The sequence below is a fragment of the Lepisosteus platostomus genome, chromosome 7 (genome assembly GCF_059453375.1).
Source record: "Lepisosteus platostomus isolate fLepPlt1 chromosome 7, fLepPlt1.hap1, whole genome shotgun sequence".
Taxonomy (NCBI): domain Eukaryota; kingdom Metazoa; phylum Chordata; class Actinopteri; order Semionotiformes; family Lepisosteidae; genus Lepisosteus; species Lepisosteus platostomus.
The window spans coordinates 16264851-16291838 of record NC_142617.1 but is presented as its reverse complement, the minus strand read 5'-3'; the positions used below and the strand labels follow the sequence as shown (position 1 = coordinate 16291838).

Sequence of the window (26988 nt, the reverse complement as noted above, 5' to 3'; positions counted from 1 at the left end):
CTTGCTTTTCATCATTTGCAAGTGTGCTCATGAGTTAGGACTACTTCATAGTTAGAAGAGCTTTTGTGTGTACTGTGTGCATATCTTTACCATCATGACACCTGGCCTTCCACTTCATTTACATCCTTTAGAATACATTTTCCATATGGAAAACTACACATCAGGTTTTTAAATGTGCGTGCATGCACATGTGAGGCCCTCAGATGCTTCTTTTCGTCATTTATGAGTACAGCTGTTTATTGTATGCCCCAGTCTGTGGCTTTCGTTCTTATCACGTTGCAACCTTTCGTTAGCGAGCCTCTTAGTATCTAAAATCCATGAACTTTTTTATCAAAAATGCAATTTGTAGATCAAATTAAACAATAATACATTTATCAACTTTAATAAGTATAATGGGTGATGTACTCTTATCAGAAGCACATTAGTAACTTGGCAGTAATTTCGTATTAGGTGGATTCAATGAAATTCTACGGATGTATCCACATACTTCACCATCAGTGGTACTCCGTTTCTAGAAAATGTATGGCTTTACACTTGAGGGATAAATATCTCTATGATGACTTTGATTAAAGAGCAGTCAACCTGCTGTTGAAGCATCCCAGGATATTCAGAAAGTCAGAAGTCTGACGGAGGAAGATTTCACACCTCTCAGTAAATGATGGTTCTTCCAAAGATTTCACCTGTAGACTGTGTTTAGAAAGAAAGTTATCCAGTTTTTTTTTCACAGGCTTGTCATGATTACCAACAGTTGTTTTTAATTGTCCGGGATGCAGAGTGGGGTACATTCCTCCTGTCCTGAGTCAGAAGCATATAAAACAGAGGGATTATAAACTTTCACTCCAGGACCAATTAGTGAAGTAAACAGGTGACCTTGCCAAATAATTCTGCACTAGCACGCGATCTGACTTCCAAAGATTACAACTCATACTACAACAGTTTACTGCTGAGAAAGCAACAGAAAGAACTGTTGTGTCAAACATACTAGTAAGAGAAGCTGATACTAATAATTATAACGTGACTTTGCTTATTTGGTCCAGGATTTTTTCCAGTGTTTCTGAACAAGACAATGCCTGGTTGTGGTTATTATCCAGTGAAGCATTAATTCAACTTCTTGGTAAACGTAATTAAGGATTCCTTTTTTCTGCTCTTTTAATAGAGCATTTTTTTATTCATTTAAAATTTATTGAAAACATTATGCCCCCCTCATCTTCCATCAGTGGTATTGTCCTCAAGGTTCCTATCGAACAGCTACAGTGATATCAGACTGCTAATAGAAATACAGTACAATGCAATAGAGAATTGACTGCAATCATTTAGCAAGAGTGGCAGCATAGTGTTGTGGGTAAGCTACTGTATTTGTAGATTCAAGTCCCTACTGCAGACACTGCTGTGGTACTCTTGAATGATTTACATACTTTACCCTGGCTTCTCCTGTCCACCCCACTGTATACAGTAAGTGGGGACCAGCTTTACTGGTGGTATCCAGTGAGGAGAGTCACGTGCTTTCTAGTCTGATTAAACCTGCTGAAACGAGGGTGAGCTCTGACTTTACCTTTTTACTAGGTGAGAGAAAGTAGTATTCTTATGTAGAATAGTTAGTAGAATACAATAATTGCCTGTAAGGACTTTATGATTATGGAAAAAAGGATAATTGTTCTTTTTTCTGTTCTAACTGTCATTTTCACTGCTGCTCCAGGGACAAATGGCTTGGTGACTTATGGGGGTATTGCAGAGGAGGCGTTCACTGTTGACCCGATTACTGGGGTCATTTCATCCACAAAAGCCCTGGATCGCGAGACACAGGAACGCTACACTGTCACAGGTAATGGTGCCAGGACAATGTCAGTGAGCCATTGGAACTGAAAATATATTTTTTTAAATCATTAAGCCTTTCCAGACAATGAAACATTTTATTGTGCACCTTTCTGTAGATGCTTTAGTGTTGAGGCCTGTCTGGAACTGTTGTTATTGTTATTGTTCTTTTACAGTCTACGCAAAAGATGGTGGCATGCCTCCAAATTTTGCCAAGACGACCATCAGGATCAGCATCCTGGATGAGAATGACAACACTCCAGCCTTTGGGAAGGATATGTACAACCTGGAGGTGCCTGAGAACCTGCAGCCCGTGGAGCTCTTCACATTAAAGGCCACAGACCTTGATACTGGGGACAATGGAGAAGTGGAGTACAAGATCATTGGTAAGATTCCTGTTTAAGCATTAAGGCCTGACGGAGCATGCGCCAGGTTATGCTAGATTTTGGTGATTCTTTGCAAACAAAAAAATAGCCAAAATGTTGAGGAAAACTTATTTCACCAAATGTTTTTATGAAACATTTCCTGAATATGTAGCTTTTGTATCATAATTGCTATAATGATATTATGATTGATATTTGTATAGATTAAAACAATGGCATTCAGCATTTTGTGGTTTCAGGTATTTCATATAGTTGAAAGTGAATATTAATGTGATAAGTTATGTTCCTTCATTAAGCCCACCCCATGTCTTTATCACTTTCTGTTGTTGTCTTCTTTAAGATGGAGATCCCACCAGTGATTTTCATCTGGACAGCAGCTCTGGAGTGCTCTCCACTTCAAAGCCCCTTGACAGGGAAAGGAGAGCAAGCTATTCTTTGACCATTGTAGCTCAGGATCACGGAAAACATAAGCTCAGCAGTACAGCCAAAGTGGAAGTGATGGTTCTGGATGTCAATGACAACAGCCCCAGATTTGGACAGTCTGTTTACAATATAGATATTTCTGAAAATGCATCTGTTGGCAGGCTAGTGCTTGAAGTGACTGCTACCGATGAGGATGAAGGATCCAATGGGAAAGTACTCTACTTCTTGAGTAGTGAGGCCCGTGGCATGTTTGACGTGGACCAAAACACAGGTAGAATTACTACAACAGGTCCCCTGGACAGAGAAAAGCGAGCTGCTTACAAATTTTTGGTGTGTGCTGTGGATTCTTCTCCATCTGCTCCCAGGAATACCACAGCAGAAGTAACCGTCACCATACAAGATGTTAACGATAATGCCCCCTTTTTCATTCAGGACCCACTTATCATCAACATCTCCAGCAACAGTGTCTCCAATCACCAGGTAGTGGCTACCATGAGAGCAGAGGATAAAGATTTTGGGGCCAATGGGTCAATTTTTTATCGATTTGCCACCCCAGCACGTGGGTTTACCATTAATTCTCTAACGGGGGATATCCAGGTAACTGAGAAGTTGCTCACTCTGAGTCAGAAACAGCGAACGCTGCTAATAGAGGCGATGGACCAGGGGACCCCCGCACGGTCCTCCATTGGTGTGGTGGTGATTTACGTCAAAGAGGAGGACTACAAGGGCATTCGTTTCTCACGCAACACGCGAGATGTGAGCCTCCCGGAAAACGCAGCCTTGGGTTAGTAAAAACCTTCAATAACTGCTTTAAACTCACATGAGTAAATTTGTATTTTTTATCAGGGATGGAATAGCGTTACACGTTTTAAATTGATACAGAAATTTCTCATCTGGCTTGTTAGGTGCAGAAAGTAAATATAACATAAACTAACAATTCACGTTGTGAATATATTACCTAGAGCCACCATGGAAAGATGGTGCTGTAAGATAAAACCATTTAATGTTCACCTCAAGGTGAATATTTTATAAAACAATTCTCACTCTTCCACTAAAACCGAAAACCTTCATTTAATCATCTCCAGGTTCTAAAAGTTATTTTCTATTTGTCAGTGTTGAAATAGAAACAAACTCAATATTTTGATTTCTTCATTTTGCTTTTAAGAAATATTCATGTGTATATGATTTTTGCCTTATGACTGAACCAATTTCTCCCAAAAACTTTTAACACTCACTCTTGCCTCCAAAAGCCACAAAAGACGTTTTAGGCTTTGGATATGAGTTTGGAAACTGGGGGTACAGTGTGGATTCTGTTGCAGAATCAGGGTTAGGCAAAATCTCAGAGTTAAAATTTTATCTCATGTGAACGGACTCCTCAAAACTAATGTGCACTGATTCTGGTAGGAGTTTGTAATAACAGTTCAAAACTGTTACTTACACTAGCTCTGCATTGTGTGTCAGAGGAGCACTGTTTTCATACAACAGTGCCCCTTGTTGCCAGTTGGATTCCAGTAGGAATGGATACAGTCAGTGGAAAATGATGAGATGATGAGATGAGGAGAGTAAAATTTTGCAATCCCAAGTTTGTTTTTAGGTAAAGGAAACAGGAACACATGTTTTTATTGAAATCAGGTTCACCGTCATAGTTTATTTTTGTGATGGAACTCATGATATTTTGCTAACACTTCCACCCTGTTTAGGATTTATCTAACCGTTGCTTTGAAGTGTTTTCACGAGCAAAACAGACAAACAAGAAAAAAATTGCTCTTTAAGTAAAAACAGCCATTTGCAATTTGTTAATAAGCTCCAGCCCACAGTGCTTGCAGGGATACTGCGGGAAGAGAAGACTCCGTTGAAAAGCCTGTAGTGACCCGATTTTCTTCTGTTTTCCCCTCCCAGGTACAGCTGTCGTACAGATCCAGGCACAGCATCCCGATGGCTCTAACCGTGGCATCACCTACAGCATCTTCAGCGGAAACAAACTGGAGTCGTTCCGCATCAGCGCCAGCACAGGTCAGACACTGTCAACAAGATGAATGGCAGATTGTTCCACGCTGAAATCAAAATATTCCTTAATTATGTCAATTTTTTCAGTGGTGCATTCAGTTAAGTAATTGAGACTAAAATAAGTTCAAGTTCATAACCATCTTTCCCTTAATTACAAACAATAATAATCTGTATTTTTGGAGTGCTTTCCATCTTGGAGCATGCCAAGTTATTTTACACATACTGTAGGAGCGGAGACACTTCATCTGCCATCAGAATTACTTTAGTCTTTTTTTATAACAGTTAATCAGAACTGTAATCAGTACTTGGCAGATTAGAAGGCAAAGTGCAAAATGATTACTTAAATGAATTTATGCCAATGGATTTGTGGATGCCACAGCTGGTTAAGACATTGGTAAAAAATGTTATTTATAAAAAAACAACAATTCATAGAATTCTGGATTCTATTGCTAACTTACAACTGGATTTTATTTGAAGTTTGGGGTCAGGAAGAACTGTGTTAACTACCAGTCTACCAAAAACACTTAAAGTGTTTTTTAGAGCCCCGCCTTCCCAAGCAGTGATCAGCTTCAATCTTACTTAGAGATTTGAAAAGACCTGGCTTCATGATTTACCACTTGAAATTTAAATGCTAGTGTTTTGCATTACAATCTGACACTGATGTGTTCAGATTTTCCTAGCTTATGACCTAAAAGGCCTAGAACATTTGTAACAAATGACAAAAACAATTAAACAGCCTTAAAACTGCATTGTTGTGTACTTTGTCTGAAGTTTTTATGTTCATGTATTGCTGCATTGTGTCTACAGGTGAGATCTGGGTACAGAGTTCCACTGGTCTAGACTTTGAGGAGACTCCCAGGCTTCGCTTAGTGGTGAAGGCCGAGACTCCATCTTCCAGTTCCTTCATGGCCGTCAATTTGATACTCCAAGATGTGAACGATAACCTGCCGCGATTCCAGTTGCAGAACTACATTGCTTACCTACGTGAGGCGCAAGGCTATGACTTTCCCATTATTCAGGTAAAGATTCCAAGAAAATAATTTCTTTTTACTGTTTGTTCCTTTCCTTCGCATATTCATGTCCGGAAAACAAACAGATAGTGGAACAAAAAATGGAAACACAAATTTAAAGTTATTCAATTCTGTGTTGGGCCGCAACATGCAGCCAGTAGGAGTCTACCAGCATCTACAGTTATGCAGGAAGCTGGTTGAGGTGATTGTTCCGGAAAATTCCACAAAAGCTTCACTGGGTTCAGATCTGGTTGCTGAGAAGGCCATGAAAGATGGTTAATAACAGTGTCAATATCATCAAATCATTGGGCAACCACACATGCTCAGACATGTGGGTGGGAGCATCCTACAGGACACCCTCCTGGCTGCAATTAAATGCTACAGTACGGGGTGGTTAAGTAGTGATAAGCATTGACCTTGCCTTCTGAGGGAGTAAGTACTTCCAAACCATGTTGGAAAAATGTGCCCCACAACATTAAGGAAGCACCCAAACTCTTCATTGTTGGAACCAAGCACTTAGGGCTATAGAGTTGTTTAGATTGGTCCTTTTCGAGACAACATGGTAAATGGGTGATTCATATGACTCTGTCACATTTCACTGCTGCTTGGTAGTCCAATTCCTGTGCTCGTTGCACCATTGGACTCACAAATACGCATTGCCAGGAGTGATAAGTTATTTGGGGACTGCAGCCTGACTATGATATGCTACTATGTAATTTTTTTTGTAGATTGTTTTTGGTGAAACTGTCTGCTCTCAACCCTGGTTGAAATTTGCAATCATTTGATCTGCAGTTGCTTGCCTGTTTTGCCTTGCACTTTGAATTAATGCAAAAATGTCACGATTCTGCCGTATGAGATCTGGTGCATGCTGACATCAGCTTACACTCTTGCTGATGAAACATCACCAAGTGAAGCGATCTTGGACACATAAGTTCCTACAAAATGCAACAATCTCCTCTCGTTCAGATTTAATAATTGGAGGCCATCGGACTGTACATGAATTCTTATACATGATTTGCTTAATTAACACATGAGCTACACTTTCAATATACTTTTTGCTTTCAATATACTTGGTGTCCCTCATTTACCCAAGTGTTTCCATTTTTTTGTCCACTACCACAATATAATTTTTCTTTTGGCTACTTCCTGTTCAACACCATTTTCCAATATGGTCTTCTTAACTTAATAGCGCTTTTTACATGATGTTTAGCATTATTAGGGTTAGGCGGTGCTTTATTTGTATCCATTGTTCTTATTGTTCTTATTTTTTGATTGGAAGATAAACACTAATAAGGAACACATTACTTTCTTTCCTCAGGATATTTTCTGTAAATTTGAATTTGAAAACAGTCAAATTAGTTCAATTAAATGGCTGTTGAGCCTATTTAATGCACTGCTTCACTTCAATCAGCTCTAGATAAATTGTTAGCATGGAGAGGCAACAATGAGCATGCATGGCAGAGGCAAGAGAACAGAGAGAAAAAATACTGTCTGAGCAAGAAACAAATGTACTAACCTGGAACCCTTTAGCTAACTGGATCTATAGTAAAACCTGTTGTTTGGGGGGATAAGTGAACCACCTGCCTTTAGCAGTTAGGGTTGCTAATTTTAAAAGCGATACTGTACTATGTGTTTATTGCACCTTAATGTACTGTAGCTTTTTGTATCATACCAAAGCTCATGAATAAAAAAGGGTTTTATATAGAGAAGCAACAGAAATCTCTGCAACAGAATTCTTTTTTTTTGTTAGTAGTAATTCATTTTTTCTTTCAGGTATTGGCTGATGATCCAGACCAGGGTCAGAATGGCCAAGTGACCTACTCCATCCAGTCATCCTCTATGAGTGGCCTTTTTAAAATTGACCCCTTAACCGGCAGCATCACCACAGCAGCCATCATGGACCGGGAAATCTGGACTCAAACAAAGTGAGCACCAATTTTTTTTTCTTGTTCTTGTACCCTATAGATAGATAAGACTTTATTGATCCCAAAGGGAAATTGAGGTGTTACAGCAGCCCAGTCCAAGACAAGCAAAAACAGACATCAGAATAGAAGAAAAATTAAAATAAGTACAGCAATACAAAATAAATCTAAAATAAATATAGTTAGGTGTGTGCAAAATATGCTCATATATTTTGCACACATAGTCACTGTAAAGCAATAAAATATGTGCAAAATACGCATAGGTATGTACAGATTGAGTGTCCAAAGAGTACAATAGTGCAATATGCTGTCCATAGATGAGCAGATGAAGGGCTAACAGTCCTCGCCTAGGGCAGTGTTAAACACCCTGACAGCCATTTCTATAACACCATTTCTAACATGACAGTACCCTTTGTGGTTTGTATACTGTATATACAGTACTGTAGCTTTCACAACACCCAATGCTCTACTTGATGTTTAGAAGTACCCAGTAAACTTCACAATACTGTCCCACTTTTTTCTGAATGTCTGTAAAAAGGAGTGCAGCTTTCTAATGAACTAAGCTCATTAGTGCATAGAGATTGCTTGGGTTTCTTTAATGAACTCAATGCCTTTAGAAAACTTTCAAAAGAGCTGCCCCTCAACACTGCTTTAGTTAGAGCAATTTTTTGCATTACCTTAGCTGATTGTGTGGTACCAGGTTATAAGTTTTGCTTATGTAAAGTTAAATTAAAAGACACAAAGTGATATATTTTATTAGTACTAGCTATACAAGTCACCACATGTACAGTATCACCACAAATTGATAGAAAACCTCTGAAAAATTAAATATTATGTTGAAAGATGAGTGGAGCATGTGAATATGCTTGTGTGCAGGAAAGGAAATATCAGGTAAGCAAACCAGCGGAGCAGCCTTTCAGAAGTATTATAAGTCTGGAATAACAAGGGAATTGGAAAATACCTCTATAGACAATGTCATACAAACAAAAGAAAGGTTTATGTCACATGCAGGCACGGGGATAGGTTGGAATTTAGTTCATAACTTACAAACATGGGAAACTGTTCACATGTCTCTTAATGCCATTATTTAAAGAACGTTTCTCCCTGAAGTAAAATAAAGTTACATTGCTGTTAATTTTTTTTTCAAATGCAGCCACAACATAGAACTTCAAATGTTTGCAAATCTAATTTAATAACAGAAAAGAAGTTTCTAAAAATTGTAAATAACTCATGAAAGGAAACTCAGTGTGGACAAAACTTGTTTTGTTGCATTAGGCTTGTTGTCGCGGCAACAGACAGAGGAAGCCCCAGGCTCGCGGGGACTGCGACTCTTACTGTGGTCATTGTGGATCTGAATGACAACAGTCCCACAATCCCCCTGCCTCGCGAAGTCCGAGTGCCTGAGAGTAAGTAAAATCTGATTCACATCTAGATTATAATGCCTTTGTCTCCGGGGATAATATTGGAAAGCATTTCTAAATACTTGTGCTTTAAATTTCCTCTTGGCTCACTGTGTTATTTTCTATTTTCTTCCTAAGTGAAATTATCCATTCTAATTTATATTTGTTATATTTAACATAACCTATTGCCAAATTTTGAAGGACAGAGAAAGCTGGAAAAAATAATTGCTAGTGCATGAGGGCTTGTTGAGGATGCTGACTTTATTTTACAATACTTGTCTTGATTTCATGAGCTCATGTTTTGTTTCTTCTTGCTGTCTTTCCAGACACACTGATAGGAACAGAAATCACCCAGGTGACAGGAAATGATGTAGACTCAGGCCCCGCCCTCTCCTATATGCTCCAACTGGACAGCAAGTCCCTGGGAAAGTTTGGGATCCACCGATATGGGGGTGGGATCTCCCTCACTGCCCCTCTGGACTACGAGGAGAGGACCTGGTACACACTCACAGTTCGCTCCTCGGATTCCAAACACGAGAGTGAGGCCAACCTGACTGTGCTGGTAGAGGATGTTAATGACAATGCCCCAGTGTTCACCCAGGACCTGTACCAGGTACTCATTCCATTCATTTAGAAATAAGATAATACATTTCTTCTGTTCATCTCTGACCAGCCCACCTGCTTTTTAATCTGTAATTCACATTGTTGAGACGTTTTTATTCTATAGTTAAAGCTCCAAAGACTTACCCTAATTAAAAATAAGATAATTTTTCTAGCGTACACTTCTTAAATCAGACTCAGTATAGCTTTATTGTTATAGCATACAGCTGAATGCACCACAGAGGCAGAAAGTTATTAGAACCGGAGTTTAGTTTTACTGAATTTCATTAATTAATTTTAAATCCATTTCAAAATCCTAGTTTGATTTTTTTCAAAATATATTAACTGTGGAAAATGCAGATTTCTTTTGTATTCATCTGTTGGACAGAAGAGAAAAGCAAACACATTACAATGTCATTGACAGTATGCCTAGAGACATTTTGAAGGCAAATGTTAGATTTTTTAATGGTAAAAAGGCATTCATACAATATGAGCCATGTGTTAAATATTTTAACAGTTTTCAACTTTGTTTTCTAAACAGGTTGCAAAGGAATGCAACTGGGTTTTGAATTCAGCAGATGTTGTCATTTTTCATAATTTTTCAACACATTACATTTGTTTTTGTAATTTCTTTTCTGGTAAATTACTATGGCTCTTTCCAGATTTAAAGAACATCAACATAGTTTTATTTGATTTTGTAAGAAAGCACACATTTGCATTTACAGTGTTCATCTAGAGTCCCTTTGTACAGCAGGAAATTTACCTGCACAATCCGAGAGAAGTATCTAGCTCAAGGCTACAACAATTCTGTTCCACCTGAGATTTGATCTCACACCTCTCCGGATCCTTAGCCTGAAGCACCTAACTGGTGCTCTGTCTTTCTTCCTGCTTTTCCTTGTGCGTTTTTGCATCTCGTCATGCATGTCATCTCAAAAGTCCCAATTAAAGTGAATTATTATGATATTGCCCTGATGCTATGGTTTTGGTTTCCTAGGTAACTCTGCCAGAGCATTCACCACCAGGCAGTCCTGTTGTCACAGTAACCGCAACAGACAGGGATTCGGGAAAGAATGGGAAGGTCACCTATAGGGTGATGTCATCAAGTAGAGATGGCTTTTACATAGACCCAAGCAATGGTAAGGAAGTGTTTTGTTTTGTTTTTTTCTATTTAGTCTCCATGTACAGTAGGATACATAGAAAAGCCATCATCAGGAGATTTGTTGTCTACAGTAAAATTGAAATCACCATTTCTAATATCAGAGTCCTATGACAACCCTCTTTTGCAAGTGAAATCATATTTTTTGTGTTTAGGAACAAACAGTATATACAGAAAAATTAAACTAAATAATAGTAGTGCAATATGGCAAAAAAGTACACGTGTTATTCTGAGATTTTACACTTCTTTGTTGGGTGCAGGTTAGTAACACTCTAAGGAGTGGCAATATCTACAATAATCCATGCCCTCTTGTGCTTTATTATGTTGTGAAGTGCCTCATTCTCTTTATAAAGTTATGTAAAGGTATCAAATAAAAACAAGAGCTCAAATATGTGTAGTTTTTAAAGCTTTAACATTTTGAGATGAAACCATCTGCAACAGACAGTAGCAGCTCTGATCTAAAAATAACATTTACGTTTTTCTCTCTCAATTCATTTTTTTATACTTTTTTTCCCCAATGTCCCCTTTACTCCAATGGCTTTAAATAGTTGTTTACGACTTCAAACTTTGCTCAGTTTTTTTTAAAGCACAGTGACTTGTATGTTGCCACTAAGTCATTATTGAGCAGGGTCAGGCTTTATTTTGTCCATTTCCTGATTCTGTGGAGTATTCCCTTGACGTGACAGTCTAGAGAGAGCTCCCAGTAACTCTGAAGAAAGCTCTTAGATCTGTAACTGCTGACAGGTTTGGTTTACTTTATTTGAAATCCAGTGTTGGAAAGTGTCTGTATTAAGGTACTGCATGTGCATATGTATTTAGTGCAGATGTACAGTACAAGCTCCCTGAATTCTAACATATCTTTGGCAACATTCTTGCTGAGGAATTCACTCTGTTGGCTCTAGAATGTTTTGCATAAGTGGTGCTTTGATTAATTTTGGGGGGATGAAGAATGAATTGGGTTCAGTTTTACTCTTAAACAGAGAATATAAGGTGTTAGAATGTTGCACTTTGATTGATCCATCCAATGTCCCATCAGCAGTTCAAAGGCTTTTAGACAGGTGCAGTGATTCAACATTTTTAACATTTGGGAACTACTTAGGTAATCACTGACATAGTTAAAGGAGTATGTTGTATCTAAGCAATATTGGAAAGGAACTGCACTCCAGAATAAATAGATTTTCTTGCTTTTGAAACATACACATATTTGTTTGTTTTTTTATTTTAATGTATTTTTGATGTTGGCATATAAGCGTGAGTATCTTCAACATTCCCTTGAGGTTAATAATCTTTGCCCTCTGACAGAGAAGTTCTGTACCATTTCTACATAGGGAGTTCTACTTTTATTCATCATTAAAGTACAACCATAGGGCAGTGCTATACAGTCAGATTGGTTGGAAATGGGAATATGATGAACCCCATATGTCTGCCCTACAGGGTCTAGTTTTAATATTCTTTCTGGATTTGCTAATATACTTACTTTTATAAACTGTATGCTTATTATAATTCAAAGGCAAAATTCCTCAGTTCCGCTTCATAGCTGTTAGCATGTTAAAGTGAAATATCAATAGTGGCTTTTATTACCATAATTTCTAGGAACTGTAGAAAGGTACCCTTTTGTACAAGTTAAATTTAAATTAGTTCTCAATCCCTATCTCGTTTAATGTAAGCACATTCTAATGGGTTTTTGTTATGATCCATAACTCAGTTCATTAACTCCAAATTGCTCTTCTCTCACTATTTTCTTTTCCCTTTTCTAAGATTCATTGCACCTTAACAAGACCAAATTTGTGAGAAAAAGACCTATAAATACAGTTCTGATACACAGAGAAGTATATTGTGCTGATGCTGAAAGGGCAAAGTAACAGTGCACTTCATGCTAACATACAGTAAGATTAATCAGTAGTATTTTTAACATTTTATATATCTTTCTACAGGTACCCTGTTTATCAGCCAGGAGGCTAAATTTGATCCAGACCGACTTGCTGTCAGCGTCATCATTGAGGCACGTGATGGAGGCACTCCAACACTGTCATCCATTACCACTGTCCAAGTACAGGTGTCCGATGTCAATGACAATGCACCTACCTTCCACCAGTCTGAATATAGAGCCACGGTTTCCGAGGATGGTATGCCAGGATCGACTATCCTGACTCTGGAGGCTGTCGATGGAGACCTCTCTCGAGAAAACTGTGGCTTTGACTTTGCCATCGCCAGTGGTAATGCGGGCAATGCCTTCCAGATTGAGAGCAGTGTCCGCTTCATTGAGGGAAGGGGATTCCAGACTGTGGGCACCCTCATCCTGGTAGAGCGCCTGGATTTCGAGTCTGTGTCGCAGTACAATCTGACCATTGTGGCATCAGATCGAGGTGTGCCCCAGATGAGCTCCAGTGTACCGGCTGTGATCACCATTACTGACACCAATGATAACCCCCCAGCCTTCGGCCGTGCTGAATACAGTGTGGCAGTCAATGAAGGTGTGGGGCCAGGCACTGAGATCCTTCGATTGTCTGCCTCAGACCCTGATTCTGCTCCAAATGCTGAGATCCAGTATGCAATCAGCTCAGGTGATGAGATGGAGCTTTTCACTGTGGACAGATGGACAGGAGCGCTCAGGCTGCAGCAGTCCTTAGATCGGGAAATGAAATCATCCCATGTGGTTATTGTCCAGGCTTCAGATGGCCAGGGCCACTATGCTTTAGCTCCTGTCACTGTCGAGGTGAAAGACGTTAATGACAACAAGCCCTACTTTCCACTGGAAACACTGATTGCCAGCATTCAGGAGAACCAGCCCCCAAATTCTCTGGTCACCATTCTTCATGCTGTAGATTTTGACACTGGGGTTTATGGACAATTGCGCTACTACATGGTGGACAAAACTGGCGAGGGCAAGGACTCATTTTTAGTGGAACAAAACTCTGGGGAAATCAGAGCCCGATCAACATTAGACTTTGAAAAGGTGAAATCCTTTCGATTTGTGGCTCTGGCATTGGACTCTGGCAACTACTCAACAACAGTCACAGTCCAAGTGTATGTTACAGGAGAAGATGAATATGATCCAGTTTTTACCTCTTCAGAGTTTGCTTTTGAGGTGCCTGAGGGAGCTAAAAAAGGTCAGAGTATTGGCCAGGTTCAGGCCAGCGATGAAGATGAAGGTGTGGATGGAATCGTACTCTATTCATTTGCTAGTGACACTCCTTATTTTGGCATCAATGCAACCACAGGGGTGGTCTATCTGAAGATGGACAGTCAGAGCAGGCACAGTTCAGCAGGCCGTTCAAAGAGGGAAGCGAGGCAAATGACTTTAGACATAGAAGCACATAGTCCACTAGAGTCTTCACGGGTTACCACTGCTCAGATAACTATTGATGTTACTCACACTTCCTTTGGACTTGCATCAGATGTCAACATCTTGCTGGTCATTGTCATCGCTGCATCACTTGGGGCTGTTGTAATCTTGATTGTGATTGTTGTGGCCTTGTTGATGGTGAGATCCAGGAGGAAGAGGAAGCAGGAGGAGTCCAGTAGCAGGACTGCACCCCCAGGAACTGCCTTGCAGAAGCTTGATGAGGCTAAACTGTCAGGAGGGGAGAGGATTTACCATCAGACGTTGCCTGGATACACTGGTGAACAAGGTGGAACAGGTGGAGGTTCTTATACCAGAGGAGGTTCGCTTGACCCCTCCCATTCCAGCGGACGAGGTTCTGCAGAAGCAGAAGCAGCCGAGGATGATGAGATTCGCATGATCAATGAATACCCTCGGGTGTCAAGTATCTCCTCCTCCATGCAAGACCACCTCTCCACACGGGGTCCTGATTCAGGGATCCAGCAGGATGCAGACCAGCTCTCTGACATATCGTGTGAACCAGGGATGGAGGCTGGACACTGGTTCAAAGGGAAGAAAATTGGGAGTCTCAGTGGAACATTGCTGTCTGGCCAGCATCCGGTTTACAGAGATGAAGGTGGAGGATATCTGGGGGTGGGAAGGGGGCTGAACATCTCCCATCCAAAGGATTATGCATTCCCCGAAGATGGTAAGCCCTCCGTAGATGGCTCTCTCACAGCCATTGTGGCCAGTGATGAGGAGCTACGGGGTAGCTATAACTGGGATTACCTCCTCAACTGGTGTCCCCAATTTCAGCCCCTTGCCAGTGTTTTCACTGAGATAGCACGACTGAAAGATGAAAGCGCTCCCCCTAATCCTCGGCGGCCCTTCCAGCCTAAAGCGAAAGCAGATCCCAAGCCTAGAATCGATCCGCCACCACTCATAACTTCTGTGGCACATCCGGGGGCCAAGACTGTTCCCCCAAAGCCAGCCATTGGACGGACTTTTCCTCATCTAGCTTCTCTCCGGCGTTCTCCTATCAGCCACGAGGGTTCTATCTCCTCAGCAGCCATGTCCCCTAGCTTCTCCCCTTCTCTATCCCCTTTGGCAGCCAGGTCCCCAGCTGTTTCCCCATTTGGTGTCACCCAGGGACCCTCGGCTTCCATGATCAGCACTGCAGAGCACTCATTGGACCATCCAGAGGAAGCTGAAATGAGCATTTAGAGCATTTTGCTTCTGAGTGCAAGGGATTGTCCCTCAAAGTGAACAATGGCGTTATCTCCTTTAATACACAGGTTCCTGAAAACACCATGTGATGAAACTATCGAGCAAAATGAGGAGTATGTACTGGACCTTATCCAAACTCAAAAGAAACCAAATGAGAAAGAACTAAGAATCTGTAGCTTTTCAGGCTTTATGTGACAATGACTTACTTGCAGGGCATGAGAAACACGATTCTTGGGTTCTACAACATTTATGCTGTTTCTAGAAAAAGAATCCTCTCATGGATGGGTCAGTTGATGGCTCACCTACAATTCTTTGTTTGGAACAAATGAGCCTCACCTTGATAGAATGAGCCTAGTCCTCTTGTTAGAGTTCTTTTGACTTAACAATGCTTTCAAACAGCTGAGGAACACCAGTGATGGGAAGTCATTTCTTTAAACCAACCTACCTTCTTCAGAAACAAGAGCAAAACTTGAGTATGGCTGATTACGTAAGAATCATTTCACCTGCTGTGGTGTGGTTTCAGACCCTCAGTGCTTTGCGTGTAGGAACCAAGATTACCGCCGAAACCTTGCTGCCAGAGAAGCTCAGAGCTGGTCCAGCGAGAGAGATTTACTTTGTTCTGAATTAATTTTCAAAAGAAATATTGCCAATATACAAAGTGAAGCTGCTTAAAAAGTAAGAGAAGCTGTAAATGTCAGAATGCTGTTGTAAATTTCACCAAGCTCTAACTTAATTTTGAAATATAGGCAGCAATTTCTGGTGCCATGGCCTCAGCCTCTTCAGCACCTCTTCACCATGGATACCCCTATATGTACGGCGCTCTGGCAGATTCTTTTCTGCATTGTTTCAGTATCTACTTATCTGGATGTGTTTGGAAAATTTTGTTCTTTTTGTGTAGCCTCACTGGCTGGCCAGAGAGCTGAGTCTGTGTTCATTTAATGATCAGGGTGGCTGTGAAACTCTTTAAGTATTATTTTCATTGTCATCTTACTTAGTTTTTTCTCCATGGAAAATATCACACCACTTGTATCACTCAGACAAATACCTTTCAGTGTTCAAGACATAAAAATAACCGGTATTTGCACCTTCGTTGTCAGAAAACCTGGCTGTTTACCAGACAGCTGGGAAAGAAGATTTTTGTTTATATGATTTCTTTTGTTACGTACAAACATTTTTTATCTGACTAGAGTGTGACATTACCTTTTGTCGAAGGTTGGCCTCATATTATGTATATGTCTATGTATATGAGTATGTTTGTAATGATATGTAAGCTTTTTATTTTTATCTAGGATTGCATTTCAGTGTGCCTGTGAAATATAGAGACTTTTGGTGTCTGTGGTGTGGGTGATTGGAGAGTTTTTATATTTATAAAACTGTGCTCGCTACAGCAGATTGGAGGAGATATGGAAATATTTTCCCTCAATATTGAATGGCCTCTGCAGATACGCCATGGGGATTTTTGTGTTCATTCTGACCAACCAAAAACCTAAAAACCAACAACTTGTGATGGGGAGGCCACTGCAGCTCACTTAACAAATGACAGTGGTTCAAGCAAAGGAGACACTTGGATACCATTTTTTTTCCTAATTTCAGGTTCAGGCAGCAGTGCTGACCTTCCATAACTTAAACTTCTGGGATTCTAACTAAACCACTTCTTAATGTGCTGTCCAGGTTTTGTATGACTCTTTTGCAAAGTTAAAATAAGCCAATGGAAGAAGCATTTAATCTTCATTTATAGAGGTCACTGATGATGGATACATTATGACAGAAATCAACGGTCCCAGTTTGCATTCAGTGATGAATTGTCAACAGTTCAAATGGGGAGGCCACAGAAATGTTGAGGAGCTTTTTCTAGAAAGAAAAACAAACAATTCATAAACCTCAACACTTGCTGCTTTTATTGTATATTGACTGGGAGAAAGGTTTCTTGACTACAAATTGTGCTTCAGCCTACAAACCTCCTGTGTGAGGATAGGTCAGTAATATCTTTCTTCTGGGTTCCAACAGTGTAGTCAGTCGTTTGTGTTTAAAATTAACAGTGAGGCTATTCAGTACAGGGCAACAGTATTCCTGTGCTGTTTCATGTGACATTATTTAAGATCTTGTATCAGGTCACTAGATACCTACACTCAGTCTAATTGCTGATGAGCATGAGGCCCTAACTATTCAAAACCACTGTGCTGATAACTGCATCTTTTTTTGAGTTGATGTTTTGTCTATAAGCAGCTAGAAATCTGCTGATTGTTTTAAGGCACCCTTATCCAGTAAAATACAAAATGTGACATCATCGTGGTCTCATAGAGAAGTCAGTTCTAAAAAGGTAAAATACATATTTACATAACTTAGGAAATCATCTTGATAGAAGCTATAAAAGCTGCAAAAAGCCTTCTCTTGCAGCTGATTTTCTGAGAATATAAAAGAAATGTATCAATAACCCAAGCGAATTGGGAAGACAATTTTCTTCCCACAAAATCTATATTTTTAAACCCCTTAATACATTTATGCTTGAGACCAAACTTAAATATTTGCCTTTGTTAGGAGCCTCAATACCATATTTGTTATATTAATCATATATATTATAATTATAATATATTAGGCAAATATTCCCAGAAATGTCTTTAACTTTTGCTACATTGCTTGTACATTGTAAAACATATAAAAAATAAGCATTGAGGGGTTTAGATAGTGATCTCATCTGTAAAACCTTACTCTTAAGATGCTGTTCAGCTTCTGACAGAAACAAATTAAGAGGTCTGAGTTAAATGTGATTTGTCAGGCAGCTTGACCCATTGTGAAGTCAAACCATCACTCTTTTGAAGCGGAGGGCCAGGCTCAACTGCTTGTGTCAAGGTTGGCTTTTGAAAGTGCAAGAGAAAACAATTAAATATTGCATCATTTGGAAAGCTGTAAAAGTTGATGGCAGCTATTACAAAAAATAATACATTCAAACACAAGGCGGAGAAAAAACTCAGCCAGAACAGTACAAACACATCTGTATAGTGTACAGATGAAGTAGAATACACGCAAGCTGTTCTATCTTCGCTTTGAACTTCGAACTTTCCATGCTGTCATTATGTACGTAGTCCTTTCCACAGAAAGAAAGAAAACACTTGAGTTGAACTTCGAAGGCTAAATGAAGGTGGTAAAAAAATATTAAACATAAAATGAAAATAAGATACAAAGCATTAACAAATGTACAGTACAGTATATAACGTTGACATAGCCCAGTAATTAATGGGATGTTCTTCCTCCATATGCTTCCATGTGGAAAACAGGCATGTTTACAGACTGACAGATTTCTGCCTCATTTCCTCTGAAAAGAGGACAAAGCAATAAGTTTTTTATTAACATGGAAGAATCAACAAAATAATCAGGGTTTACAGAATAACAAAGAAAGCCAAGAGTCTCCAAGCTGGACGAGACAAACAACAGATTGCACAAAAAATTCAACCTAACCTAAAACATTCTAAGATCTCTCGACCTTCTTACGTGTTTCCAATTGCTTTTCGGTTACACAATTGTTTTTTTTAACTTGGTGGTAATTCATTTTGTACAACTTTAAACAGGAACTGCTTTCTTAGAGTTCCCTGACCTGCATTGTTGATGTTTTCTGTAACCACGCATTTCAACTGCCTGTTGACGTGAGTTTTCCTCTGAACTGGTATCATGTTGTCCTTAAGCGCTTATTCCAGACTCTCATGTCTCAAGTCTGAGGATAACTGAGCGCATGCCAGGAGTATTTAAAGTTACACAGAGATGTTACAAGAAAGAGAAAATCTGCACAATGAGGTAATGACCAAACACCAAGTCATAACGTGTTTATTGTGTTTGAAACTTGACTCTTTCTCCTTGGCCCAAACCACAAACTCTAGGCCAGTCTACCTCCTTCTTAGAAATGATTATTGGCCAAGACTAAACTTATTCACTAGATTTACATATGTACTGTGGGATTTTGCCATGGCAGAAAAACCTATCCCTTAGTTAGTTGATTCAGATTATGTACAGTGACCGTTCATTTTGGCTACCATTAGGTTTTTTATACGCCCACCTTCTTTAATGATGTACCAGTAATTCCAATTGTAATTTTATAGAGGGTGTCGTTTAAGGCATATTGCCGCTAATCGATCTCGCATACCCCATGTGCATGGCGTGGATAATCCTGAATACAGTAAGTATTGATTGGCCTTCCATTAGTGACTTAGATTCAATTACTAACCTCGTCAATCCTCTGATCAAGTGGTGCACTCTAAAGGTAGTAAATTCATGTTATATTTGTACAGGAATACAAAACAATACATACAGTATTTTGGAATCTGTTTTGCTATTGATAACTGTATATTTAATTTGTATTGTGCAGTATTTCATAATATTACTAAAATAGTGAATAGCCCAAGTCTTGTTCATGTTCTGCCATATTTGATTGAAGCCATGCTTTCAATTTCTTGGATCTTTTTGGAATTGTTTTTTCCCAAAAATGAACAATATATGTTTATTTCAGGTTTCTGGTTGACCCCTAGTGTAAGAAGGTTTAATACTATTCAGACACTTGCCTTGAAATAAAATCCTGGAATTTCCATTCCATTTAATTTTTCATCAAAAAGTTGCATTTATTGACAGTCTTGGAATCTGTGGTTTTATTTTAATTGTTAACACGTTGGTAGAAATGTACCTTTATTAGTTTGGAGCAGACTCCTCCAAAAAGCATAATTAAGAGTCTGATAAGTCTCACTCCTCTCAATTTGTCAAATCCTGATCAAACATTCCAGGGAGAAAGAAAATGGGATACATTCCCTTTGGATTTTGGTTTTGGCTCTTCTTAGCTCTGTAATAACTAAGTCGGTGGATACTGTCACATTATGGATGCAGGGAAATTCAAAACAATTCAAATCATTTACAAAGTGAAGCACAATTATCAATTTCCCAGGAGGCTATACTGAGAGAATTTGGAATTGCTTTGTAAATAGCTGCTTTATTACAATCTCAAATATCATAGCAGGTTTTTCTTTTTTCACTTCATTGTACACTGAAGGTCTACATGCCAATAGCCATTTGGACCTCGCCACCTTTTTATGTGTTATTTAACAAAAGGCTTACCTCATTTTCCTTCTCCACAATTCTAATATGGAAGAATAAGAGACTTCAATGGGGTGATTGCATAAGTTAAGGTTCTCTGTGACCATTTAATATGTGTGTAACAAATGCTGTTCGAGTGCATGACGGTACTTTAGTATGTCATTTTTCCTCAAAGTGATACGGTATAGGACTTATTGCCTTGAAGTTGTGTCCTGAAACACCCCACAAAACGTAGAACTATGTGGTCAACCTAGACTGAGGAGGACATCTTTAAAAAGCATCTCATTGAAGAAAAATACTTACAATAATACTTAGTTGAGTTCCTTTGTTTGACTCAATTTTGTTTCCGTCTTATAAGAAAAAAAGTGTTTTGTCAGTGTTTATTGTTGTTAATTGATTGATCTTAAATGACAAAGACCTATCACAAATGTAAATAGACTAAATATTTTTTTAAGCAGACTGGGGTCCAGAGAGAATGTTTTCTCCTCTGATATGCTTCAGAGAATGACGACCAGAGAATTGTTCAGTTTTTATTTGAAATTCAGTGACTATGTTCACAGTGTGTAGTGTCTCCACATATTTTGTATAGAATATCACTGCATGTTAACTGCATGTTAAACATACAGGGTATAGATACACTCTAGATACAATTTCATTTCTCTCATGTTGGTCATCACATCTGGTTCCTATTAGCTACAGTATGTCTACAAATAAATGCTGACCTCCAGCTTATAAGTTCAAAAAGGGCCTGTGGCATGATGTTGAAATTCCCTTTTTTGTTATCTTGTAGTAAAAAAACTCTATTGAAAGCCTAAGTTATAAAGTGATCAAACTACTGGGAGACAACTTGCTGGTAGAAAGCTATAGTAAACTTTAAGCATCAGTGGTTAGGCACACGCACAGAGAAAGCCCTGAGTTTGTCTATGTCTTTAGAATTAAGAGAAGGGAATTTGTTACTACTGTATAAGTGCGCTCAACTTAACCAGACTGTTTTCAGTATTAATGGGTTGGAGTGTAGATCCTGCATCTTTGCCTTAAGGTGGGTGGGAAGGTGTATTCTTTTCTTTCTCGACATAATTGGAACCTAAAGAAGACTATTTTGTGTTAAGTTTGGATCCGCAGGCATAAACATCTTCAGGTATCTTGCTGTGCATACTGTCCTACTTAAACCTTGAGAGGAAGGGTTCAGGAAAAACCTTAACTTTCCCAAAGTAAATATCCAATACGTACAGTAATTGCCGATGTTTTGGTGCTTGTGCCTTGTCATTATTTAAGTACTTACAGTATATCACCTGATCTTTTAAATTAGCACTATAAAATAGAAAATTCTCATGCCAAAGCAGTGCAACCTAGGTTTTAGTCAAAAACAAAGAAAACATTCTGTCCAAGAAAGTCATCAAACATCCCAAGCACTGTATTGCATATTAACACACCCTGTAAAGATACTACTACTGTACCAAATTACATATGGTATCAGTAATGTGAAGCTGATTCTCATTTTTTGTAGTTAATGCTAGTTCCTGAGAAATACAGTACTTTATTTTTTAATTAAAAAATGTTGACACAGGAACCTGAGGAAGGCTAGAACTTTTCAGTCATTTGTTTTTCTGCTTCATCTATCATAGATATACAGTATTCTACCGTAAGCAGCTGAAGGAATATACTGTAGACATGCAGCCCCCGTAGATACCTGCTAACGTGGGCTTATTCTGGGGCGGCCTTGCTCTTAGGTCGAACCCACAACCTCTCCAATAAGTACATGTGCTGCACACAAGGCCATGTGCTTAGTAATTGAACACCAAGGTAAATCAAATAAAAGAGTGATTTAAAGTCAACTTAAAGCTGCTTCACATAAAAGCCTGCTCTTTACAACCCCAATCCTGCACTCAGAAGCTTTATTTTTACAAATTAACACCATATGCACAAAACACAGAATTGAAGAGTACTTTTTTCTTCTTCCTTCAAAAAAAACTCTTAATAAGGAGACTCGTGGAAAAGAAATTCAAGGAGGTTCCACCCCAGATTCCAGTACTGTTTTTGATCTTCTGTGCATTTCTAACTCTTCAAAAGGTCAGTACATACTGTATATCGCTGACCTTGTCACAGTGAACCTGACTTTCCCAAATCTAGTTCAATAACTTTGGGCTTAATTGTTCACCATCGGCAACCTGTTATTTCATTAAATCTGTTTACCATAATATGTTCTCATTGTCAGGATGCTGAGGAGTTTAAAGTTATTATAGGTGGTGTGCATTAATATCTGTCAGCTTTCTAACACATTGAAACTACTGGAAATTGGGAAGTAGACAGGGGTCACTGTATTTACAACATGTGTGACATCTGAGATGGTATTGATATCAGGAATAATCAGAGACATCTTATTTGCAAAGCCCAGACACAGCTGTGCGGGGGAAGCAAATGGGTGTTGTCAAGCTGATGTAGTTTTCTGGGGGCGGGGGGGTTGCGCAGCCATGACTGTCTCTGTATTTAAAATGTGTGCACACAAAAGTTGCCATATAAGGCACAAGTGTGTTTCTAATATCTAGTGTTCTTTTCCACGTCAGTGACCTGTTAACTCAGGTTTAGCATTCATAAAGAATATGGATCTATAGCTGATTTAAAGATACTTCTGGGTTTTTTATCTGCAAGGTTAGAAGTCATCAATAAATCCTCCCAAGATTTTAGAATCCCACCAAATCTGGTCACATAATGATGTATTGCGTTCATTCTTATTCTTTAATTTAGCTTTACTGTATTGTATTATATATCTGTGTTCTTCAGAATTTATAAATATACATTTCATAGAAGAAATAATCACCTCGAAGGCACTTCAAGTGTGTTGGTGCATCCCAGAAATGAACTTGTTTAGTCTCATGACCACAGTTCGCATTACGTCACTTGTACAAGCAACTGAGTGTTGGCTGAACCTGCCCTGGCTGATGAAACATGTAGGGCAGACATCCTTCATAATGAAACTGGATCTCATTTTGTCAGTACTCCCTAGTCTGTGCTTGCAGAAAGGATGTAACCTGACCTTGCTGTGTTTGACATCATTATACTGTATGTACACTTGGATTGGCTCGTATATTTTCTTAGAGGGACATTTTAAACAGAAAACCAGCAGAGGTGCTGAAACAACATGTAGAAATAAAAAGTCAAACGACTCATTGAGATACCCCGGACATTGAAAATCAAAGTACACTGATGAATGTGCATACTGTATGCACAGTTGTATTTCACCCATAGTTTCAAATGCGAACATTTAAACATGGTTAAAGCTACAAATCCAGACAGGTTTAAATTCAAATTATAAAAATTCAGACAAAGACAAATCTGCTGAAAGCTAAAAATCTAATTATTGTAGCTAAGAAGCATTTAACTGATGATAATTGTCCCAACTAATTTCTCTCTGTATTCTGGCATAATTGCATATGACAGTCCAGTTTAACATTGATGTGTATTCAGTAAAATATTGCTTGTCTTAGGCCCGCATTAAATCACAACTTTGATCCACATGCCGATCACAAATTCCAAACTGCATAGTTGAAGAAGAGCATTAGGTGTGTACAGAAAGCCACCAGAAAGGGCTATGTTCTGAGTTCGTAATTGTTGAGATGGGTCAAGCTTTTGATTATGTCCAGGCCTTAGTCCTTAACCCAAGAGTTTAAGTCTTGCTGATAAGTTAGTTAAAAACATGGAATTGGTCAGTAGCAGGCAGACATAATTATTTCAAAAACCGGTCGCACACATAGTTATTTGGTAAGTGCACACATAGTTTAGCTTTAAAAAGAATAAAAGTGGTATTTTTTGTTATCAATGAAGATAAGTTTGTTCTCCTTTTTTGTATTTCTGGACCTCAGTCTTTGAAGACATCTCTACTTGTTAGTTTAACATTTACTGTACATAAGTATTCTGACTCACTTGCAATAAGGCATTCACTTTCTTGGCATGACTTCAGTCATAAACCTTTTGTACATTAATGTAAGTTTTAAGTGGGAAGGAAAGCAAATGTCATTTTTATTTATTTTTTACCTGTTGTAAAGCCTTTGTTTTGTTTTTTCAATGTATTCTTGAAGTTGCATGTGTTCTTGGAAGATTTGTATGTAGCTGTACATTGTTAGGCAGATACTCGCTAGATATTTCTGCCCCTGGACTTTATACTTGAGCACTAAAGTGCCAATATTTCTTTTTTGGTGCCATTGTTTTGATAACAGATGCCTTAATAAACTTAATGGACATATTTGTTAAAACTGTCTTGGGTTCATTATTAACATATATCTTTCGAAAACATTCAAAATTTAAAGAACAATGAGAACTGGCTTATTTGCTCAAATCCTATACTGTATTAAATGTTTATCCCAAAGCCCTGAGGATTTTTAAAGGATCTTGATACGGATGCAGCCATGTAGAATGTGTGAGGTGTCAGTCTGTATACGACAGTTGGTGTTGCAATATCACGGACAGCACTGTGTCATGGCGTTTTTATTTTTTTTGAATAATCAGATGCAGGACTGCACTACTTCCAAATTGCCAGGTAGCACATTGAATCCTTAAAGTACCGGAGCTGTGTGCAGTTGACAGACAAGTCAGTACAATATTAAACATTTATTGTACACAAAGAACTGGACACAGTTGATAAAGGAATATGCTGTAGGTCCACTCACAATTCAAGAACTGGAAATCGTGAATTGTCTCTTGACATTTTGATATGATCTATTGTCTACTACGAGCAAAGCAGGGACCCCTATTGGTTTCGAATGTGTACTGAGCTGAAAAGCTGAAATCCTAAACTGACACTTCATCTAAGTATACCACACCTGCGTCACCACAGAAGGCAGTGGAGGCATGTTGTCCTGCTGTTGCTGTGTTGAATCTCCCTGACAAATCCTCTTGAGGATTACCCCCCATCCCTCCAAGATCTTGCCGTGCTAGTTGCGTGACTAGAAGGAGTGAAAAAAAAGTCTTCAAAACCCACTGGCACGCGATCCATAAAACTATTTTTGGAGCATGTTCTTTTTTTTTTCTTTAAAGAAAAAATACTGAAAGAAAGAACAGCAGGGAAACAGCGTCTGTTTCTCATTTGCCTCCCTTCCCTCCTCGCTTGCCAGAGGAGGGTTGCTGGACTTGGGTAGTGAGTGAGGCTTTTACTGCAGAGGTGCGTTCGCTGCGCGAAGGAGTCTGAGGATTGCCGGCTCCTGAGGTCCTGTCACTTAGCAACCACCCAAACCTGCTTCTTATTAGCAGGACAGCTGCTTGTGTTACAGGCCTCTGCATTTTTGTTTTCCTTCAACCTCAGCTTTCCATCTTCAACGTTGCGGGCCTGATGAGAGTTTTATTGATTTTTTTCAAAGAAAACATATCAAGAAAATGTATTTAAAAAAATTGAATTTCAAAATCTGTATTTCCGTTTATTTTGGAATGATTAACAGGAGCACAGAACAGGTTTAACTGCTTAATTCTTATTGTTTTATGGTACTTTCATCTAAAATTTGTATTATGGGTATATGGAAACCTAAATAATCGTTAGAAAATTATAGGCATGACTTAAACACTTTCTGTGCCTTTTACCACATCAATAAACCACAGTTTTCAAATGGATTCAAGGCTGTTATACAAGTATACCTCCAAAGAAGAATATATGATGATATCCAATATTTTGGTGATGTGGGGTTCTCTGCATGTGACTTGATGAGGTCAACACTGGTATACAGTGCAATTCTTATCTGCTTGTTAGTGCCTTATTATACCCATGCCTGCTGGGATTCAGTCATGCGAGCTGCATTTTCCAAAGACATGCTGTACCTTTTTAAAGGTGGAAGTTTCCCTTTAGTGGGTTTGCACTTTGTTGAAACGCCAGTGCCCAAGTGGGTATACATGCCAGCTGCCTGCTAACCATGGCTGAGCATGTTCAGCAGGCGCCTCATTTGCCCACTAGGGGATCTTATGAATATCCTGCATTTACAGGAGGCTCAACTAAAATCATACAGAACGTCAGCACAAATTAGAGGATTGTGCATTTATGACTGAGGATCAGAGAAACCTCTTTGCGCAGAGGTTGTGGGTATCTGTCACAAGCATGATTTCTCAGTTGCACTGTGAAAGCAGAAAAGGCTTGATGAAATCTTCAAGGCACTAGCAGCCAAATGAGCAAAACAGACCAAAGACTTTCTGTATTTGTATCCTTTTCCATGCCCTTATGAGCAGGGGATATAATCCCTTCAGCAATATTCACACAAACAGCTCACAAGTGACTCTACTCAGGGATAAAGCTGTATAAAAGCACAGATCAGAAGAAGGGTATAAAAACATTCAAAATATACAGTATCTCTTTTAGAATGGTGAAGTCAATCATTAAGATGTGGATGGCACCCAGACACTTCCTAGATGAGGTAATTTCTCCAGACTGAGCAGCCTGGCAAGGAGGGAACTGGTTCAGGATGCCACCATGAGGCCAACAGCAACTTTGAAAAATTACAGAGTTCAATGGCTGAAATGGGAGAAAATGTGGGAAAAAAGTCAATAAAGAGAAGTGACTTCACAAAGTTGGCTTGTACTGCAGAATGGAAAATCCATCTCATCTCCTGCATAGAATGTGCAACAAAGCATGTAAATAATACTGAAACAAAAGGTTTTGTGGTCAAACAAGACAAAAT

The 26988-nt window shown here is 39.0% G+C and overlaps 1 protein-coding gene across 2 annotated transcripts in view; it reads left to right on the top strand.

The window, feature by feature from the left end:
- The window catches only part of LOC148658389 (protocadherin-16-like), a 157452-nt gene extending 132867 nt beyond the window's left edge, over nucleotides 1-24585 (top strand). For both annotated transcript variants that reach the window (XM_088639509.1, XM_088639508.1), the window contains 10 exons: nucleotides 1697-1822; nucleotides 1989-2198; nucleotides 2536-3402; nucleotides 4518-4631; nucleotides 5433-5644; nucleotides 7409-7560; nucleotides 8833-8963; nucleotides 9284-9570; nucleotides 10552-10693; nucleotides 12648-24585. In XM_088639509.1, the coding sequence (XP_088495635.1) occupies nucleotides 1697-1822; nucleotides 1989-2198; nucleotides 2536-3402; nucleotides 4518-4631; nucleotides 5433-5644; nucleotides 7409-7560; nucleotides 8833-8963; nucleotides 9284-9570; nucleotides 10552-10693; nucleotides 12648-15259 (4853 nt within the window). In that variant the 3' untranslated portion in view covers nucleotides 15260-24585. The remainder of the gene's footprint in view (nucleotides 1-1696; nucleotides 1823-1988; nucleotides 2199-2535; nucleotides 3403-4517; nucleotides 4632-5432; nucleotides 5645-7408; nucleotides 7561-8832; nucleotides 8964-9283; nucleotides 9571-10551; nucleotides 10694-12647) is intronic.
- Nucleotides 24586-26988: the final 2403 nt, after the last annotated feature.